Here is a 22,696-nt window from a genome sequence, read left to right on the forward strand (position 1 = left end):
GGTTTCAACCTTCAACCCTGCCCCGAGCAAGACAGGTTTCAACCTTCAACCCTGCCCAGAGCGAGACAGGTTTCAACCTTCAACCCTGCCCTGAGCGAGACAGGTTTCAACCTTCAACCCTGCCCTGAGCAAGACAGGTTTCAACCTTCAACCCTGCCCCGAGCAAGACAGGTTTCAACCTTCAACCCTGCCCAGAGCGAGACAGGTTTCAACCTTCAACCCTGCCCAGAGCGAGACAGGTTTCAACCTTCAACCCTGCCCTGAGCGAGACAGGTTTCAACCTTCAACCCTGCCCCGAGCAAGACAGGTTTCAACCTTCAACCCTGCCCAGAGCGAGACAGGTTTCAACCTTCAACCCTGCCCCGAGCAAGACAGGTTTCAACCTTCAACCCTGCCCCGAGCAAGACAGGTTTCAATCTTCAACCCTGCCCAGAGCGAGACAGGTTTCAACCTTCAACCCTGCCCCGAGCAAGACAGGTTTCAATCTTCAACCCTGCCCAGAGCGAGACAGGTTTCAACCTTCAACCCTGCCCCGAGCAAGACAGGTTTCAACCTTCAACTCTGCCCCGAGCAAGACAGGTTTCAACCTTCAACCCTGCCCAGAGCGAGACAGGTTTCAACCTTCAACCCTGCCCCGAGCAAGACAGGTTTCAACCTTCAACCCTGCCCCGAGCAAGACAGGTTTCAACCTTCAACCCTGCCCAGAGCGAGACAGGTTTCAACCTTCAACCCTGCCCCGAGCAAGACAGGTTTCAACCCTGCCTTGAATTGAAGAAAACCCTTCAATAAAACTCAATAAACTCAATAAGCAATACAACTCAATAAAAGGTACCTGCGCGCGGAGTGTTTGCACGGTGGTCTCTCTCTCTCTCTCTCTCTCTCTCTCTCTCTCTCGCTCGCTCTGTCAAACCCTGTTGACAGAGCCAATCGGATCACTGTCCGCTTACCCAGCGCCCGCTGACGTCAACATATGCCTTTATAGGCGAGTCAATCTATGAAAAAAAAGCACTTAACCCAAAGAAAATTGATACAAAAGGTTTTTCGATGGATTCCGATAGTATTGGGCGTGCTAAATAACATACTAAAAGTCGACCAAAATCGACCCCCCCGAAAGCCGCCCTTTCCAAGATGGCGTCCCAGATGGCGGTGGAGATATTAAAATGGCTATATCTCAAATTGAGAATATGGTGCAAAGGATTTCTCAACTGATTCTGGTACCTTTGGGCATGTTCACTAACATACTAAAAATCTAGGAAAATACACCTTCCAGAAAGGCTTAATTTTCAAGATGGCGTCCAAAATGGCGGCAGACCAAGCTTAAAATGGCTATATATCTCAATAGAAAAAAATATATAACTATGATTTTTCACTTGATTCTGGTACCTCTAGACATGCTTGTGAACATACTAAAAATCTAGGAAAATACACCTTCCGGAAAGGCATCATTTTCAAGATGGCGTCCAAACTGGCGCCCAGGAGCTTAAAATGATGCAACGATATGCAAATAGCATATTTATTGCAGAAGGAGATGGCTTGGATTGTATTGTTACAATAAGAGAGAAAACATCAGACACTCAGATCCTACTATAACAACACAAAACAAAACAGTGATGAAGAGTCTGAGAAGAGACACTTACTTGAAACAGCTGCAAAACTCATAAAAAGTGACATAATGACTAATGTTCCACCTGTTAATGAGTACCCGACTACAGAGACACTAAAACTACAGAATGCCCTTGATTATATTCCACAATCACTCCACATTGTGTTAAAAGCTTTGTTTGTCGGTAAAGAGACAGAGCAGAAAATTGCTAGTATTGGCCACGCAATCATACAGGCAGTCCGACCACGAGCTGTCCTTGCCCCTTTGCAAATTGGCCTAGCAGTGCAAATGCACCACTTAAACCGGTCTCGGTTCATTGTAGATATGCTGAATAAGATGGGATTCTGCTCTTCCTATTCTGAACTGCAGAGGTTTGAAATTAATGCTGCAAATTGTACTGCACCAAACATGCTTGGTAAGGATATTGATGTGTTGAACACAACCGTCTTATTTGCTGCAGACAATGTAGATCATAATATTCTAACAATTGATGGGAAAGGGACATTTCATGGGATGGGCATGATAGCTGCCTTGACACCAGGACAGAAGACAGACCAAAGGATTCCGAGGTTCAGAATTAATGAACTGAATCTTGTGCAGAGGTTAAAAGTTGTGATAATAGATTATCACTTTGCCAAACACTTTTGCAGAGACACCACATTTAAAGAACTTCCAAGACTCGCAGAATGTAACAAGATGGTTGATCTGCTTTGGGAGTTATCGTTCAATTTCAAACAGCCTGCACCTGGTTGGCAGGGGATTATGCACATTATTCATAAGGGAGATGAACATCCAGGGCAGTCTTCAGTGAGATACTTACCAATGATAGACATGTACTCCGGAGACAAAACATGCATTCTGTCAACACTGGAGTTCATTTGTGGTCTGGCATCCAAACACCACCTTGCCCCAGTAGTTACATTTGACCAACCCCTATATTGGAAAGCAGCAGAGATAATCCTAGATTCACCACAGTGCAGTCACCTCAAGTCCTTTGTCCTGCTCCTAGGAGGATTTCACACATTTATGAATTTGCTTGGAGCAATTGGTACACTGATGGACGGTACAGGACTTAAGGACATTCTAGGGGTAGTCTATGGGGAGAACTCCGTAGCCCATATGATGACAGGCAAATCAGTTCAGAGAGCATTCCGTGGCCATCTTCTGGTTGACAAATGTCTTAACCGCATGATAATATCAGAAATGGTAGATGATAGTCATGAATTTGCAGCAATGGTTGAACAGTCTGAAGCAATGTATACCTCAATAGTTAAGGGTGAAATGCCATTGGAAACAGTGTTCACATCAGAGACCCTCATTACAATAAATGAAGAGCTGGGAAAAAGGAAGATGGAACTGTGCGCTAGATCCAAAACTAGTCAGTTGTGGCTAAATTACCAACACATGTTAGAAGTTGCTAGGTCACTGATAACAGCAGATCGCACAGGTTCCTGGCTTTTGCACCTACGCGCTGTTTCTGAATGCATGCCGATATTCGCTGCGGCTGGGCATTACAATTACTTGAAATCGGCACACTTTTATGTCCAAGAGATGAGTCAGCTTCACATCAACCACCCAGATGTCTTCAGACAATTTGAAAAGGGTTTTCATGTTATCCGTCGCAGCAGCCAATCATGGGCAGGCCTCAGCTCAGATCTTGTAATCGAAACAACATTGATGAGGTCATTGAAGACTACAGGAGGGATGACACATGGAAGTGGAATGACCGACAATCAGAGATCCCTTTGGACAATGTCAAAGGGCATAACATCAGAGTATAACACCGCAATGCAGGAGTTCTCAAACCAGACATACACAACATCAGAACAGCACAAGGATTCAACAGAGGCAAGGATGAAAAGGGATGCTGCTGACCTGGAGAAGATCACTTCAAAACTTGCTATATGTTCACCTTTCTCTCCAGACTCTTCTTTAAGGAATGTTGTTACAGGTGTTGTCGCTGAGGATGGAGTGAACGTGCATGATTATGACTCTGTTGGACGCAACATCATGCACAAAATGATCGGACAGCCGGCATTCACATTTTCATTTAGTAGAAAGGATAAAGCCATAACCCTTGGACAAAAATCGTCTATCAAGGTTGCTCCTGATCGAATCATTGATTCTGCACTTCTTTTTCAACGTTTCCTTATTGTCTCCCAAACTGGAGAGCTGTCATTGGAGGAGGTTATGCGTTACGAACTCAGTCCTTTCCCTCCTGCCCTCTTTGAAGCCGGAAACGTCTTCCGCAAAGCTGATAAACCACAACTAGCGCACGCGATCTGTGATCATGCAAGTGATGCAATCCTAGATTCTGTACCAGAAACGGAGCATTATGTTCTTGGTGGTGGTTCACTCCTTCACCGAATACAATGGAAGCACGGACAAAGCTATGGTAAAATTGCACAGTCATATGCAGACTTCACCATCCAACATTATGGCTCAGCTACAACCATTGTGTTTGATGGCTATGAGGATGGGCCATCCATTAAAGACAACACACATCAAAGAAGAGGAAACAATATTCATCCCATTGTCAACTTCACTGCTGAGACAGAGTTCTCGGGTAAGAAGGAGGAGTTCCTGTCAAGAGATCTGAATAAACAGAAACTGATCCACATGATAAGTGATGAACTGAAAGAACGGGATTGCACTGTGGTCAATTCACTTGGAGATGCTGATGTAGACATAGTAAGGGCCGCAGTGGGATCATCTCTTCTTCACACCACGACGCTGATTGGAGAAGATACTGATCTCCTCGTCTTACTTCTTTACTATGCACAGAGAGATAGCAAGGGCCTTTATTTCAGATCAGACAAGTCGAAAGCTGATGGCAGTTTTAAAGTGTACGCCATAAACCATTTGAAAAAGACAGCATTCCAAAAACTTGTAAAAGGGGATCCTGTCCTTCAGGCTTGTGCCAATGCATTCACTGTACCAAACCAGACAACAGATGTGATCGATGACCTTGGGTGCCAAGCAATGGCTGTCTTTTTTGGTGGAAAGTGCACAGATTCGCTTGCAAAAATGAGATATAACATTTTCAGCAAGAAGTTTGTCTCAGCTTCATCAACGGTAACGCCTGAACGTCTACCACCAACTGAATCTGCTACCAAATTCCACTGTCGTAGAGCATACTACCAGGTCATGGTCTGGATGGGAACAGATGATGGTATAGATGCTCTAGACTGGGGCTGGAACCTGCAGGACAATAGATTTGTCCCACTCATGTCAACAATGAATGCTGCTCCAGACAGTCTCTTGAAGGTCATTCATTGTAACTGTACCACTGCCTGCAAGACACTTCGCTGCTCATGCAGAAAATATGGACTACCTTGTACTACTGTCTGTGGACCATGTCAACTTCATGAATGTGACAATCCACATAACAAGTTTCTCCCAGAGGATCCTGAAGATGATGATGAGTAGGCCTAAAGACCACAATAAGTGGGTCATTTATTTTGTGTTCAACACCAAAGCCAGCTTTCTAGGTTGAATATAATAACCAATTTTAATTTTAGCCAAAATAAGCTACAGGCAGCCATTTTGATGATGCAAATGATGCATTCCTAGCAGATATATTTAGCTAGATATTTTCCCATTTGAGATACAGGCATTCTAAGCTCCCAGTCGTCATTTTGGACACCATTTTGAAAATTAAGCCTCTTCGGAAGGTGTATTTCCCTAAAACTTTAGTATGTTCCTAAGTATGTCTAGGGGTACTTGGGGTACCAGAATCAAATGACAAAATCATTTATATAATTTTTATATTGACATATATATAGCCATTTTAAGCTTGGCCAGCCGCAATTTTGGACGCCATCTTGAAAATGAAGCCTTTCTGGAAGGTGTATTTTCCTAGATTTTTAGTATGTTAGTGAGCATGCCCAGAGGTACCAGAATCAGTTGAGAAATCCTTTGCACCATTTTCTTAATTTGAGATATAGCCATTTTAATCGCCCCGGCGCCATCTGGGACGCCATCTTGGAAATGACGGCTTTCGGAGGGGTCGATTTTGGTCGACTTTTAGTATGTTATTTAGCACGCCCAATACTACCAGAATCCATTGAAAAACCTTTTGTATCAATCTTTTTGGGGTTAAACCATATATTGACTCGCCTATTAATCAGAATGACCTAATTAAATCTAGCAGAAAATGGTCTGAGCTGAATGAGAGCAACCCGCCAATATGGTATTTAGACACAAAAACACATTGATACTAACTCCTATTACTATAATACAATGCTAGAGACTGAAAAATGACATTTATAATGCATGTCACCTTTAAGCAATAGAATCTAAAATCAAAAATCAGTAATACAATTTACAATGCAAATAGATGAGCAAAATAAAAAGCAAATCAATAGATGTGCAAATGGATGGTTGTGCAAAGAAACACAATGCAGTCAATGAGCAGTGTCCTGTTACTCCATAGAGTGCTTATTTGGGATCCTGGTGGCTTGTGTTGTGGTTAGTAGCTTCTCTCGGGTCTCGAAAGTATAGTTCACATTTTTGGAACCCTGGCCCTATTTCTTACTCACCGATGATGATGTTGATGATGGTCAGCTTGTACAGACAGGAGCTCAACCCCTTTGACTTTGCATTTGTTTGTGGCTAAAACTACCCAGCATCACTAGCCAGACCTAGAGGAACAGCATGGATTGTGCTGAGAAAGGATCAAGAGCATTATTGGGGCGAGGTTAATGCCAACATTATGGGAAATTATATATACCAATTTCCTCTCTGTGCGTTCAGTAGAAGGCTATGCAAGCTAACCTAGCTTAGCACAAATGAATGGCATCAGATACGGACCACTAGCCTATAGCTTAAAACTCTGTGTTTTTTGGCCAACAGCTAGGCTAGCTGATCCGTATCCGCTTCCATTCATTTGCGCTAAGCTAGGCAAGCTTGCAGCCGGATAGCTTTCTACTGAACGCACTCGGAGAGGAAATTGGTATCTGCTGTATCTTCTTATCGCCTGGCTCTGGAGAAGATGGTAAAGCGCATTTTCCCATAATGTTGGCGTGTTCCTTTAAGGCTGTGGCAGCACATGGCTGACCTCAGTAGAGAGAGAGGCCCGTCGCTCAGATGGCTGGGATTATTCATGACTCCCTCGTGGCCATAGGTTGGTTTTCATGTTAGCTCATTTAATAAGGCGATGGTCAATTGTTGAAATAGAGGGGGATATCGAGTAAAAAATATTTGATGTAAAAATAGAAAGAGTTTCTGAGATCACATTTCTAGGGGTAGTTATTGATCAGAAATGAACATGGAAACAACATGTTAACTATATTCAAGGGGAAATATCTAAGTCAGTAGTAATCCTGTATACATTTAGGGATATATTAAACTATAAAGCCTTGTACATCATTTACTGCTCACTTATACTTCCTTACATATCTTACTGTGTGGAAGTAAGGGGGTCGACAGACTAAAAGGCTGGTTACTATGACCACACAAATCCACTGTTTATAAAGTATCATGTTATGAAATTTTATGATTTGGTTTATTATAAAAGTTACTCCCGGACGGTGTCCAATGTTTTTTTTTTCAATACATGAAATAAAATATGATTTGAGAGACATTTGTAAATTTACTGTTCAAAAAGCTAAGAGGGATTAAAAAGAGATGTATTTCTATTGTTGGGGTTAACTTGTGGAACAATGCTGATATACATTTAAGAATGAGTCATTCACTTTTGGTTTTTAAGAAAATCGTTTGTATAGCTATTTTTGAAGATTACAAAATGTGAATAATTCTTTTTTTGTTATTTTCTTTTATAATACTGTTTGAGTCTTAATTTTGTTAAGAATATAGGACAGGCATATGTATAAGCATTATGCTTCAGTCTGTACCTTTTCAGTCACTGCCAAATCAAAGATTGTGGAATGATTGTGCATATTGTATTGTGTGTGATGACTGAATAAAATTACTACTACTACTACATGGATTAGAATGTGATCGCACCGACTGGAGCTAGAGCCCAAAGCTGATGCGAAACAATCAAATCACAGGTTATCATGTTACGAGGCCAAACAGACAGGCGTGATGAGCACAGCTCAAGAGGTCCCACCAGTTCCCACTGCTAGTGCCTGTTCACCACACTCTACATTTACACACACAAGAAGTGTGGCTCTGTGTGTGTGTGTGTGTGTGTGTGTGTGTGTGTGTGTGTGTGTGTGTGTGTGTGTGTGTGTGTGTGTGTGTGTGTGTGTGTGTGTGTGTGTGTGTGTGTGTGTGTGTGTGAAGATTAGGCATGTAATTATAAGGTTTAAGGTTATGGGCTGGGGGAATGAATGTACTCGTCAGTGGAATTTTGTTAATAGTCCTTACATAGTAATAACAACATGTGTGCGTGCGTGTGCGTGTGTGTGCGTGTGTGTGTGTGTGTGTGTGGGGGGTGACAGTCAAGTGACAGCATGGCGCCACCTGGCAAAGCCACGGCTACAGGGTTCCAGTTACCAGGGGGTGGAGGCAGCGAGAGATTTACACTGGGCAACTGGAGGCGTGAAAAGCACGCTGGCGGCCATTGTGGAGCCGAGGGAGACGGTGGGGGTGGAGTTTGAGAGGGTGGGGGGACCTCATGGCCATGGCATTTGGCCTTGACTTTGGCTAAAACCGTTACTGGGAGGACAGGACAGTGTGTGTGTGATACTGATTGCCATGACTCACAAGCGGGCCGGTGTGAAAGGTGGACCAGGTGTTCATGAAAGGCCACTGTGGGCCCCTTCACTTGAGAGGTTGTAGAGGGATTACGGTGTGTTCTGCTGTGAAGGGAGAGCTCTGGTCTAATCTACCTCACTGCCTCATCCGATATCCTGTAAACTACAGCATGGAGGACTGATTTCGACATTAAACATGATAGACTCAAAATAATTAAACTATAGAAGTTAGAGACGCTGATACTATACAAAGATTTTCTTAAAAACCAAAAGCGAATTACTCATTCTTAAATGTATATCAGCTGCTTGTCGTACAGAACTTGTAAGTCGCTTTGGATAAAAGCGTTAGCTAAATGACTAAATGTAAATGTAAATTATACCAGGCTAAAACAGATTACCGGTATGGTATCTGAGAATTCTAATTTAATTTGATTGATTCGCTACCCTATATAAACATGGACAAATGCTAGAAATCTGTAGAAAATGGATTTCATGGCAATAATCTTTGTCAATCCCAGACTAAGTGTCTATGTTGCTCAGTAATATTACACCAGTGTTCAGTATCGGCTGATGTTTCAAACGTTATGCTCAGAATCGGCTGACGGTGAAAAGGTGCTATCGCTGCATCCCTGTCAGAAGTCATACGAACAATAGCTGGGGTGAAACAGGCTCGAATGTACCCATGCTTACCTCTTGCGGATAACTTTTTAGTGTTGATTATTTTGGCGGCATACTCCTGTCCCGTGCACAGCTTGACACATCTGCGCACCACTGAAAAGGCTCCCCTGGAAACACACAGAGACAAGAATTGTGAGCATCAGTCATCGGCCAAATGCACCTGCAATTGACCCATCTCAAACCTCTTTTCTTGATCCTCCAATCACAACTGTCGCTTTCCTTCAGACAAAGTCGGGCTGAGTCTAAAAGAAGAGCATGGTTCGAAGTCAATTTGTTGAGGAACAACAGAGACTGTGAGAGACCCGGGACAACTTTGCTAGCTCACAGGTTTTCCCGGAGAGCCTTTTCTGCACAGCTAGCGTTTCTCCCAGTCCGGCGAAGAATAAGCCTGATGTCACTGGCGTCACACGCGAACTACTAGCTACATTAATAGACTATACACCGTGAGGGTTTGTCTGCTTAATAGGCTCCCATGAGATTCCCAACACCAAGGCAGCACATTCTGAATGTGTGGCATGTCAGATGGAGGGTTAAAACGAGCTCTGAAACAAAAAGCAAACATCTAGGCTTCTATGAATCAGGTCTAACCTTCATAAGAGCTAGTGAGTGCCGTGCGCACAGCAGGGCTGCTCGTAGAGGATACAGAGTTCAAGATCAATGTAACACACAACGGGAGGGTTTCTTTCATTTCATACAGAGTCGTACATTAAACGTGGGAGCAAACGCTTCGCATGGTGGTTTCGTCAGACTTGGTCTAACCTTTATAAGCTAGTCATGTATAAACCACTTTTTAGGACAGACAGACAGACAGACAGACAGACAGACAGACAGACAGACAGACAGACAGACAGACAGACAGACAGACAGACAGACAGACAGACAGAGATGTAGGTAGTTATACAGACAGAGAGAGGGGTAGACAGACAGACAGACAGACAGACAGACAGACAGACAGACAGACAGACAGACAGACAGACAGACAGACAGACAGACAGACAGACAGACAGACAGACAGACAGACGGACAAACAGACAGACGGACAGACAGAGGGTGTGCACCAGCCAGTGGCCTGACATAGAAAGCCTGAGAGAAAGAGAAAGAATTATTGGAAGAATTTGGGGACATGATTTCCCATTTAGCGAAAGGTAAGTGGTGGTAATAAATCTGTCTGAATGGTTTTTTGGGTAATTTTACAGTATGTCAACATGCATTCTGTTAAAAGGCAGGGTCTGTTGCTAGCATCTACTACGACTGTGTGTGTATTGTTATTAGGTCATTATATACTTCTATACTATAATCTGGCGGAGATGGGACACAGCATCAGCCCTGTCCAGCAACGGACGTCGACAGACAAGACAGATCAATGTAGCCGCAGGTGTTTCTGTGTGCAGTGAAAACTCTGTTTTGTGTGTGAGTCAGTCCTACCAACAGCCACACAAGCATTTGTGTACATAGGAGACGTGCTATGAAAACCAACACTAACTGGCCTTACTGTATATCCGCCAAAGAAAGCTAAAACCTAAACTATAGCTGCTAACCATACTGGCCCCGAAGCAATTAAAATAACCCTGGAGCCTCTCGTAGTGTAGAACAGTCCTCTGGACCAGTTAGAACAGTTAAACTAACCCTGGAGCCTCTTGTAGTGTAGAACAGTACTCTGGACCAGTTAGAACAGTTAAACTAACCCTGGAGCCTCTTGTAGTGTAGAACAGTCCTCTGTCTGGACCAGTTAAAATAACCCTGGAGCCTCTTGTAGTGTAGAACAGTCCTCTGGACCAGTTAGAACAGTTAAACTAACCCTGGAGCCTCTTGTAGTGTAGAACAGTCCTCTGTCTGGACCAGTTAAAATAACCCTGGAGCCTCTTGTAGTGTAGAACAGTACTCTGGACCAGTTAGAACAGTTAAACTAACCCTGGAGCCTCTTGTAGTGTAGAACAGTCCTCTGTCTGGACCAGTTAAACTAACCCTGGAGCCTCTTGTAGTGTAGAACAGTCCTCTGTCTGGACCAGTTAAACTAACCCTGGAGCCTCTCGTAGTGTAGAACAGTCCTCTGGACCAGTTAGAACAGTTAAACTAACCCTGGAGCCTCTTGTAGTGTAGAACAGTACTCTGGACCAGTTAGAACAGTTAAACTAACCCTGGAGCCTCTTGTAGTGTAGAACAGTCCTCTGTCTGGACCAGTTAAACTAACCCTGGAGCCTCTTGTAGTGTAGAACAGTCCTCTGTCTGGACCAGTTAAACTAACCCTGGAGCCTCTCGTAGTGTAGAACAGTCCTCTGGACCAGTTAAACTAACCCTGGAGCCTCTCGTAGTGTAGAACAGTCCTCTGGACCAGTTAAACTAACCCTGGAGCCTCTTGTAGTGTAGAACAGTCCTCTGGACCAGTTAGAACAGTTAAACTAACCCTGGAGCCTCTTGTAGTGTAGAACAGTCCTCTGTCTGGACCAGTTAAACTAACCCTGGAGCCTCTCGTAGTGTAGAACAGTCCTCTGGACCAGTTAGGTCGCTTTCACACAGGGGCTGTTTGGTCCGGACTTTCGGACCAGAATTCGATAGTCCGGTTTTTCGGGTCTGTGTGAATGCGCGTCGAACTCGGTCCGCGGACCAAGCAGGCGAACTCTAGTCCGCCTGAAAACGTAGGTCTCGGTTCGGCTTCAGCGGACCAAATATAGGAAGTGATTATTATTACCACTGCTTGCAGCACTCACTGCAAAACAAGCACACTGCATCTAATCTCTCTATCTATCTCTCTATCTATCTATATATCTATATATCTAACTGTGCATCTTGGGAAGAAGGAAGAAAAACGCGGCTTATTATTATTACCGAGGCGCACGGCATTAATAATGGATCAATGCCACGTCAATACTATTATTATTATTATATTATTATTATTGGTCTACAAGTTGTTTAGCGAGAGGATGGTGGTAATGTGCTTCAATAGAACAATGGATCAATGCCATGTCAACACACAATCAGACCTATTATATACCAAGAATAACTTCAGTATGAGTACAGGGCTGTACACATATTTTGCATATTGTTAAACGAGCCAAGGCTAGCTATTAAACTATCGATATGAATCGAAAATCTGGGACCCTGATGTAAACAAGACAAACGTCTTTCTCTGGTCTGCATCCCCTTAACAATTGTGTGTATTGAGCCGTACTGTATTGTACCCATTCTGCAATCTGTTAATAAAGTTTTCATTCATTCATTCATTCAAACATAGACGATATTGAACAATCCGAGAGAGCTGCAGTAGTTAAATCAATGAGCCATCGACACAGTCAGTGTGGTAACGTTATTATTGCATCCAAGATTGATACACGGCTGGCTAGGCAGTTGGTAGTCATAGTCTTGTGTTATAAAATAAATAAACAATCAGCAATGTCTCGCTTCATGAATGGCCAGCAGTAGCCTAACAGTACTACTCCTAAAAAAAAACTATTTACAAACGTTAACGTTAACCAGAGAGAGAGAGAGAGAGAGAGAGAGAGAGAGAGAGAGAGAGAGAGAGAGAGAGAGAGAGAGAGAGAGAGCGAGAGAGCGAGAGAGACTCACTGTTTAGTTGACACGTCCAGGGCTTGCCTTGATAAAGTGTATAATCCACTGTTGATGTTTAATTCCAGACCACTGTCCACTGTGTCCAGACTGCATCCGCCATATAGCTTGTTAGCCAAGTGTTAGCTTGTTAGCAGAAGCACCACACAACACAAGTACTTCATTCCTTTGTCCATTTCCGCTCGAACAGACTGCAAACTACCTGGCGTTCTATCGCCATGCTCTAAGACAAACTCTAACCTTAACCAACTTTGAAAGAGTGCCTAAGCTTAACAGTCTAAAGAACTTGCAGTCACGGGCACGACACGCTCTAAGACAAACAGCTGCCTGCATCACCAACCTAGGAATAAGCTAGAATTGGAATAAGCTAGAATTGGAACATTAGAAATTGGATTCGGCCAATCAGAGATCGTCTCTGTGAAATTCTGCTACGGAAAAAAATACTGGCGTCGGCCAATCAGAGAGCGTCTCTGCGAAATGCGGCTACAGACATTCTTGACGCTACTGGCTAGACCGCTTCAAATCGCGCCCGGATTCCAACATAATAGTCATATTTCAATGCACAACGCGTTATGCACTGATTGGCTGTGACGGATACAGCGATCAAACTGTGACGCGCACTCAGAGCGCTATCGCGTCTAGCCCGGGCCGAGAAATACGAAAAAATTAAAAAAAATTAAAAAAACGTGATGTCACTTCCTGCTCCGGAAAACGAGTGTTTTTTTATTTGAGATAATAACGTTATATTGTGCATTGGAAATACAAACATACTTAAAATGAGTAAATATTATTCATTTTAAACATGTTTATATTATTTATAGGGCTATAAAACAAAAAACAAAAAGATACTTTTTCTTGTTCTACTCTCATATAACCAGGCAGGGCCTGAAGGGGGGGCGGCGCCCTTGCGCCCCTAGTGGCAGAGCCGCCACTGCTGGAGCCACTTGTAGTGTAGAACAGTCCTCTGGACCAGTTAAACTAACCCTGGAGCCACTCGTAGTGTAGAACAGTCCTCTGGACCAGTTAGAACTAACCCTGGAGCCTCTCGTAGTGTACTGTAGAACAGTCCTCTGGTCGACTTTACTTTCCTTTTCATTTGAGTTGATTTTGCGGGGATTGTTTGCTCTCCAGCTCCAACAGTGAGGAATGGGAGGCGCTGACTCTAATGGGAGGTGCTGAGACTCTCCCTGTCTCACTCTCTCTCCCTCTCTCTCTGTACGTTCAATAATTTTAAATAGCCAAACGTTACACTATAAAAACTGCATAGTTGATGAGGGCGGGGCCGGTGTCATGGAGTGTGGTTGCACATTCGAACTGCTCCCCTAACTTTTACAAACTAACACTTTTAATGCCCTCACTAGTATTTTTCTTTCTTTTAATTGATGATTTCGACAGTATAATATTTTTGTGACAAACATGGCAAGCAAACAGACAAATAAGCATGGTGCTGCATCCGCGGTGGCCGAGAAGGTACACTCTCGGCCACCAAACACACCGGAGACCAAGCTGCTATCAAGTTATTCCTCACGGAGCTCTTCGAGAAGCACTTTGGGACTTACCGCCTAGCAGTAACAGCTGAGATAGGAGCGGCCATTCAACCCTTGGATGGGAAGGTGGAGGTGCTCCACACGGAAACCATGGGCAATGGCGGAGAGATTGTCTCACTCGTGGCAGAGGCTAGCAGGGCCAGCGGTTACAGCGCGACTAGCCAAGATTCAACCTAGGCTCGCCGGGGTTCGGTCTCGTGAAAGACGGAATAACATGGGAATTGTCGGTATACCAGAGGATACTGAAGGAACCCATCCAGCAAGCTTTTTTCCTGATATGCTGCAAGAAATCCTGGGTAAAGAACTGTTGACTGGCCCTCCGGAACATGACAAAGCCCACCGCACTAATATGGCTAAACCACCGCAAAAAGGACAGAAGCTGAGAGCTATAAGAGGTGCGGGCTACCGAGGATGTTTGCTAACAATATGGTTGTTGAACATGTCTGGGACTTTCATTGTGGCAATGCTAAGCTAAGTAACAAGCTCATGTTGAGTGGTCCCAAGACAACTATATTTCAATTACGATGGCTCATAGATGATGGATAACGGACACTTTATTGAAGTTAAGCTAAGTCAAGAGTTCCTTCATGCTATGACCATCAGACTGTTCAATTAAGCTAGGTGAACCATGTGTGTGTGCTAGCAAACTGTATGTTGTGACGAACCTGATAGGATACAGGCTCGCCACGGTTCAAATACAAACAAATGCGAATGTCCACACAAGAGCAATGTTACGAGTGGGGGTAGTGAGGAAAGGAGAGAGAACCCAATAATGCGGACAATGATGATGAGAGAGGCAGAGACGGCAGGATTCGTGTAGATAATGACTTTACTTTAGTTCACTTAACACTACACGAAAATAGGACATAAACGGCGCAGCCGTGCTGGCACGATAAGGAGGTGACCCGGAGAGGAGGGCTGGAGCTGGGAACAGAGACCCGACGAGGGGGGTGGTGATGGGTGCAGAGACCCGGAGAGGAGGGCTGGAGCTGGGAACAGAGGCCCGATGAGGGGGGGTGGGGATGGGTGCAGAGACCCGGAGAGGGGGGTCGGGAACGGGGACATAGGGCCGGTCAGGAGAGCCGGAATGGAGGTGCGCCGGCGCCGACACCCGGAGTAGGACCCAGCGTAGCCCACGGCGAAGACCACGGCGAGGACCAGGGCGCCGGTCACGGCATAGGGCTGGACCAGACGGAGTGCCAGGACCAGTCGAGGAGCCAGGACCAGTTGAGGAGCCGGAACCCGGCGTAGCAGCCGGACCAGGCGTAGAGGCTGGGCAGGGCGTGGAGACTGGACCGGCCCGGGGCGACGAGGCATGGCGTAGGGACCGGAGATGAGGGCACGGGACCCGACGTAGCAGCCGAACCAGTCGTAGCGGCTGGGCTGGGCGTGGAAGCCGGAGGGGGAACAGTGACAGCCGGGACTACGCCGACCGGAACCAGGCTGGCAGCGACGGCCGGATCAGCTGTGGAGGCCTTGTTAGCGGTACTAGCCCCGCTCGCCCTCCGAGCCTTGCTAGGCCTCGGAGGTCTGCGAGGTGCGGGGGCTAGGCTAACCGTGGGGCCTGGGCTAGCTGTAGGGGCTAGGCTAGCTGTCGGGGCAGAACTAGCTACCGGAGCTACCCCCACTGTCGAGAACTGTTTAGCTGCAGGACCACGATAACGAGGCAGGTCAGAGGGTGGAAAGCAACAATACCTCCCCATGAGGACTCCGACCTGGTCGGCCATCACCCTCATCTCTGCCTCCTGGTCCGGACTCTGATCCGCAACGGACTGAATTGTCTGCAGCAAATAAAAACATTTAGCTGGGGCGTAGCTAGCCATGTTCCCCTCCATTAATTTGTGTAAGATACTCATCGTTCCCCTTAATCTGTCCGCTGGGTTTTGTAATGGTGGCGTCATTCTGTTACGAGTGGGGGTAGTGAGGAAAGGAGAGAGAACCCAATAATGCGGACAATGATGATGAGAGAGGCAGAGACGGCAGGATTCGTGTAGATCAGCGGTTCTCAACAGGGGTTCCGCGGCACACAGGGGTTCCGCGGAGAGCTGCCTGGGGTTCCGCGAGATGCCTGGCAATGTTCTTTAAAAATATAGAATGACAACAGTCTTATTTTGAAAATCCTATAGCGGGTCTCATTTATGCCCACGCGCAGCTCCAGCTATAATAACTAGGCTCCGAAAGCTAGCAACATTAAGGTCATTATGATACTCTTATTTTGAAAATCCGTGGTGTCGTGACTCATATCCGCTCCAGCACACAGCCAATAGGATGCATCTCCACACAGCAGGCTGAGCAGTGAGCAGAGTAGCGTCTCTCAGCTCAGCAGTAGTAGCGTCTGGATCTGGAACGCGGACATTGAAACACAGCAAAAGGGTAGTGTTTTTGCGACCCAAAACAAATCCCTGCTGTTTTATTCCGCAACGGGTCAAATGCATATAACATGCTTTGCAATCCTTGCCATTCCTTTATGACCACGTTGTGTTTAAGACCGGAATTAATGTCCCGTTAGCATAAGCTACAACAAGCTAAAAGCCCTGTTCAGAGCGACAGAGAACAGCAGGGTGGGGACTAGTTGGAAGGAGAACTGGGAAGGAGGGGGGGGGGGCATTCTTCCTCTATGTGTGTGCGTTTGAAAAGATGATGAAGTCAGACTACTATATTATATTGATAGTAAATGTACTGAGGGTGGACAGACAGATTATGTTGATATTTAAACATAAAAAATACAATACATAATAAATGTATCCATGATCATCATGCAACATAAAACAATTGCAGGAACGGTTTGGGAGAGGAAGGTGTTTTAGATTGCGTGTTCCAAAAAATGTACTTAAAGTTTAAAGCTCAATATATCAAAACGTGGCACTTTATAGTGAACAGGCACTTTATAGTGAATCCATATTATTTTTGGATTACAGAAAATTATCCCTAAAGTGCTATCTGTTGCAGCTGCACTGTTTTCCATGAAAATACCATATTTGGATACGTTTGACCATTTCTAAAAATCTGAAAATCATTATTTAATAAAACACAGAAAAGGATCACCAAGTTACTCTGGATAAAAAAAAAACTTTACAGACAACATTGAGACAAAGCTTCCTGACACATCTCCATCCAAACTCTTGGAAGAACTCATTGAAATCTCATCTGATACCACCTGGAGAGCTAGTTTCAGAGTGTGGTGCTGAGTACCAAGTATCTCATGATGCTGCAGTTAAGGTGTTGATACCATTCAGCCCCACATATCTGTGTGAAGCTGGCTTTTCATCCATGACAGCTCTGAAAACAAAATATAGGGCCAAGTTGAGCCTTGATGATGACATGCGTGTTGCCTTGTCAAAGATCTCCCCACGTATTGACCGTATTATTAGCCAGCAGCAGCGGACCTCGCATTGAGCTAGAAATGTCCACTGAGTGAATGAGTGCTTATTTTCTGTATTTATTTATATTTTTTGAGAAATGGTAACTTGGTGATCCTTTTCTGTATTTAAAAAAAATACATGATTTTCTGTTTTTGAGAAATTGTCAAACTTATCCAAATATGCTATTTTTATGGAGAACAGTGCAGCTGCAACAGATAGCAGTTTAGTGATCCTTTTCTGTATTTAAAAAAAAAACTTTTGTCATCAGATTCAGATTCAGATTCAGACAACTTTATTGATCCCGCGTGGGGCAATTCATATTTGCAGATTCACCAACAAGCAACAAAGACAAACAAACAACAAAACATCTCAACGACAGCATGGCAAATAAAGAGTCATTGTATCATCATTGTAGCAAAAAAGACAGGACCGGGAAAGTCTTTATCGTATGTAGGGGTGCCCTGGAATATTTTATTGAACACAGGGGTGCCTTGGCAGCAGAAAGGTTGAGAACCCCTGGTGTAGATAATGACATTACTTTAGTTCACTTAACACTACACGATAATAGGACATAAACGGCGCAGCCGTGCTGGCACGATAAACAATGAACTTGAGAACAAACAAAAAGAACATAAACGGCGCAGCCGTGCTGGCACTAGAGAACAACGAACTTGAGAACACGTAAAACAAACAGGCAACATCAAAACACTAACACTTACTTAGAATGAAACAAAGGGCAACAACGACGTGGACAGGAAACGGGGAAACTGGAGGTATGACGCCACGACGAGGAGAGGAAGACACACACACTTATATACCAGACTAATTATGATTGGCAACAGCTGGCCAGGCTAGTCTAAAACACAAACAATTAACCAACTAGACACATAAGCATAATTACAAAACGCAACCAGACAGGGGAAACATCACACCAGGGAAGGGAACGTCAACAACGACAAGACACATAGAATTACATTACTCAAACTATTAATTACATTAATTACATTTATCAGAATAGGCTAAATGGCCGCCTGCACCATCTGAGTTGCGTGTTACAGAAGCTATTGAGCTTTATCGGGATGATGCAACTGTGTGATGCAATACACGATACTAGCGTCACAAAGCTGGCCTTTTTCTGAACCCAAGTATAGCTGTTCCATAGCATACGCCTTCAGTTGATCATGACAAATCCTCTCTTACCTTGACGATTAAAAAGCCTCCATAATTTAGTAAATAAAGCTGTAGCCAGCCAGCTAGCATTGATGCTATCCAAAATGCTATCAACATTAGCTAAATAGCTAACCAACTAAACACAATAGACAGTGGTATCCTGAGGTAACGTTAAATACAAACAAACATTTTGCTAGTCGAAATGACACAGGGACAAGTTAAACATCAATCAATTACTTTATTACAACACAGGTAGTTTGAGCCTGTCTCTCTCTCTCTCCACTCCCGAACGTACTTTGCGCCGCGGTGTCTCTTGAAAACTAGGTCAGCTCAAAAGCACAACACCGGACGGCACAACAACACTTCCTGTCTGGGGTTTTCAAAATAAAAGAGCGACGTCTAAAAACAGGAAAGACATTTATTTTGTAAATTTGTGGCACGCACTTATTATCTTGAGACGTTTTCGTTTTTACGGAAACCTTTTTTTAAAGGGGAACTATTTTACAATTTCTTTCACTATTTGGGCAATTTTACACAATTCCTTTTTTTTATCTACTTTTTTCTCCCATTTTCAATTTTTCTTCCATCCCAATTTCATATCGTCCAATTCTACCCTCCCCTGTCTCGAACGATGTTAGGCCATGCCTCCCACAAGCCGACTGCAATGTGGACGAAGCCTTACATCACGTGTCCCCTCCGGTACTCGAGGAAGCAACCGTCGCATCTTTTCACCTGCACAGCGCGATCTCTCAGCGGCGGGGGTCTGCGTGGGAGGGACACGCCGCCCCCGTCGCTTCCTGATTCTGCTGCGCAGGCGCACCAACCGACCTGTAGGAGTCGCTGTCCACAACGTCCGATCCCCACCCATCAGCTTTCCCACCCCTAACACTGCCAATTGTGTTAGTATGAACGACCAGCCAAGCTGATAGCAATGTGGAGAGCTGGGCTCGAACCCAGCGTCTCCTGCATTGGTGGCGAGCGCCTTGCCCACTACACCACCTAGCCGCCCCCCAATTTGTAAGGTTTTTTTCAAAAAAAAATTCATTGTTTTGTATTTTTAATCAAGTAGGCCTACTCAAAAACAGCATTTTTCTAGAGAGAGAGAGAGAGAGAGAGAGAGAGAGAGAGAGAGAGAGAGAGAGAGAGAGAGATAGAGAGAGAGAGAGAGAGAGAGAGAGAGAGAGAGAGAGAGAGAGAGACACGCAGGGGCCAAGCGGTCTCTCTTAATGAGTAATACAGGTGGCTGGCAGTTGGCAACAAACATAGATGCATAGCTGGCAGTTGGCTACAAGCATAGATGCATAGCTGGCAGTTGGCAACAAACATAGATGCATAGCTGGCAGTTGGCTACAAGCATAGATGCATAGCTGGCAGTTGGCTACAAGCATAGATGCATAGCTGGCAGTTGGCAGTTGGCTACAAGCATAAATGCATAGCTGACAGTTGGCTACAAGCATAGATGGGGCGGGCTTTATTGCAGATGAGAAACCTCTGATGTCACAGATACGCTAAATTTCAGATGGCTCACTTGAGTGAGGGACAATATTGTGAGATGAGAATTGGAAGAATGCGCCAAATTGAGAATTAGAGACATATATCCTATTAATATAAGTCCACATAGCTAGAAAATAATGCTAAACACTGGAAAAGGCTATTTATAAGATAGTTCCCCTTTAAATGAAAACTAAACGAAAACGAAAAAGATCAAAATCGTTTTAGTCTGGACAAGGCCTAAGTGACTCTACTCCTTCCGTGACGGACATATCTCCCATCCTTCACATATCCAAAGGAGGGGGAGGAGATCTGTCACAATGTTATGACCATCAATTAAGCTAGGTGAACCACATGCGTGTGCTAGCAAACTGTATTGCATTAAGCTAGCCTTCATGCTATGACCATCAAACTGTTCAATCAAGCTAGGTGAATCACATGCGTGTGCTAACAAACTGTATTGCATTAAGCTAGCCTGGCTATGTTAGTCCCAGGTTCATCTTTTAAGCTAGTGGGTTATAGCCTAGCTATTTTGATATGCAGGCTACAAGCCAACTATATTTAAATTACAATGGTTCATAGTTTTTTTTTTGACCTACTTTTTCTCCCATCGCAATTTCCTCTCGTGCCAATTCTCCCTCCCCTGTCCTCATCGTTGCTCGCATGTGCCCCCCACTGGTGGGTCGTAGGGAGGATAGAAGCCCATCACATGTCCCCTCCGATACATGTGGAGGCAGCCAGTCACTTCTTTTCACCTGCCAGCGTGGACTCTCATTGGTGAGGTGTAACGTGTGGGAGGCTCACACTGCCCCCGCCATTTCCTGTCTTTGCTGTGCAGGCGCCCTGACCAACCTGTAGGAGTCGATGTTTACAATGACCAGACTACCACCCATCGACTCCCCTCCCGCTGACTAACAATTGAGTCAGTATGACGGCCGCCCAAGTCGGAGGCAACGCTGACAGCCGGATTCGAGACCGGTATCTCTTGCATTGGTGACGAGCGCAATGTCCGCTGCGCCACCCAGCCGCCCTACAATGGTTCATAGTTGAAGGATAACAGACACTATATTATGACTATGACTCATAAGTATCTATTAATTCGTATCAATTAGATACTCGTTGGGCTTGTTTTTGTCTACTTATTCTGAAATAGTTTAACTAATTATTTTCGCTAGCAAGATCTCATTCGATTATTCATTCCGTTAAGTCTACTGCCAGCAGGCACATTTAAAGAAATATAATCTCATAAGTTATGAGGATATCTGTACTGTATGTGCTCGGCTTAGGTATCATGTACTTTATATATAAATACATGGTTCCCAAAGTTTTCAAGGCGCGTCCCCCAAAATAACGGTGTCAGAGAGGCTTGGAGGGAGGCTATACAGTTTCACTATTAATCAGGTTTTAATCTGTTTTGGACATCATCCATAAATGCATTGAATTGATTAACCTTTGGTTTATACCAGTGACACCAGTCATGTTAATCACCTTCTTGTTCATCATCAGATAACACTAACAGTGCTTGAACAGATAAATGCATTTTCTCAAATTCATCAAAACGGCAAAGGCTTGCAATTGCTTATTCATTTTCTCAAGTCACGTCCACGTCATCAAATCAAACAGCGCATCTCCTCAAACATTTTAATCCCAGTTACAATATCACAATAACGTGTGAGTGACAATTCAACAATCCACATATTCCGATCCGTCGTAATTCATATCCACAATCCATGCATGAAGACGCTTCAATTTATGCTTGAATGAAACACAATCCGGGCGCAAATACATCCACAGCCGAGAATATGAAACTAATCAGAGCCAAACGCCCGATTTCATTCATTAAAAACATCCCTGCGGGATTCACATTTGCAATGCGCCGTTATTAAAATAACCACATAGTGTGTATATCGCACCTCGCGAGCGCCGTATATATGACATGCATTATTTAGGACAAGGTAAATTTATTATCAGCATTTTAGGTATATTATTTTACATTTCAAAAGCTGGTCTTTATTCATGTGTTTACATTATAGTAAATCTGCAGGTCTATATTCATGTGTATGTGGAAAGGGGAAAAATTGAACTAAAGAAATGTTGATCACAAAAAAAAGCTGGATAGTTGATGATAATAAATATTTAACTTCATTAGCTGAAATATTCTAAAATCATCAAGTCTGCTATAAGTCATTCTGTGTGTGTGTGTGTGTGTGTGTGTGTGTGTGTGTGTGTGTGTGTGTGTGTGTGTGTGTGTGTGTGTGTGTGTGTGTGTGTGTGTGTGTGTGTGTGTGTGTGTGTGTGTGTGTGTGTGGAAGATACAGATTTATATATATATTTATGTGTGGGCATAATGTTTTTTTTTATCATCTTAAAATCATAATCATGAAATAGTTTCCTCACACAATAATCATACCACCAAAGTCTCATCTGGTGACATTCCTAGTACCATCACACGTCGTGCCACCCGCCACTACAAGTCGATCCTCAACCTGTGGGAGACATTGCCCCATTATAATTGATTGCATTTTGAGCAGGACTCCAGACTATTCAGGACCTTAATTTGGGTCTTTAGACTGCAAGTACAATGGTCCCATATGCAGTCTTTATTTTTTGGGGAAGTTC

General features: G+C 44.2%; 1 protein-coding gene across 1 annotated transcript in view; it reads right to left on the minus strand.

The window, feature by feature from the left end:
- Positions 1-22,696, minus strand: part of LOC311223903 (calcium/calmodulin-dependent protein kinase type II subunit beta) — a gene marked incomplete at its 5' end in the record, with an annotated part of 319,894 nt that overhangs the window by 264,723 nt on the left and 32,475 nt on the right. Inside the window, one exon of the mRNA XM_084308666.1 lies at positions 8,956-9,050. Coding sequence (XP_084164792.1) covers positions 8,956-9,050 — 95 coding nt within the window. The remainder of the gene's footprint in view (positions 1-8,955; positions 9,051-22,696) is intronic.

This window comes from Notolepis coatsorum (genome assembly GCF_963971535.1).
Source record: "Notolepis coatsorum genome assembly, chromosome: 2".
NCBI classification, from domain to species: domain Eukaryota; kingdom Metazoa; phylum Chordata; class Actinopteri; order Aulopiformes; family Paralepididae; genus Notolepis; species Notolepis coatsorum.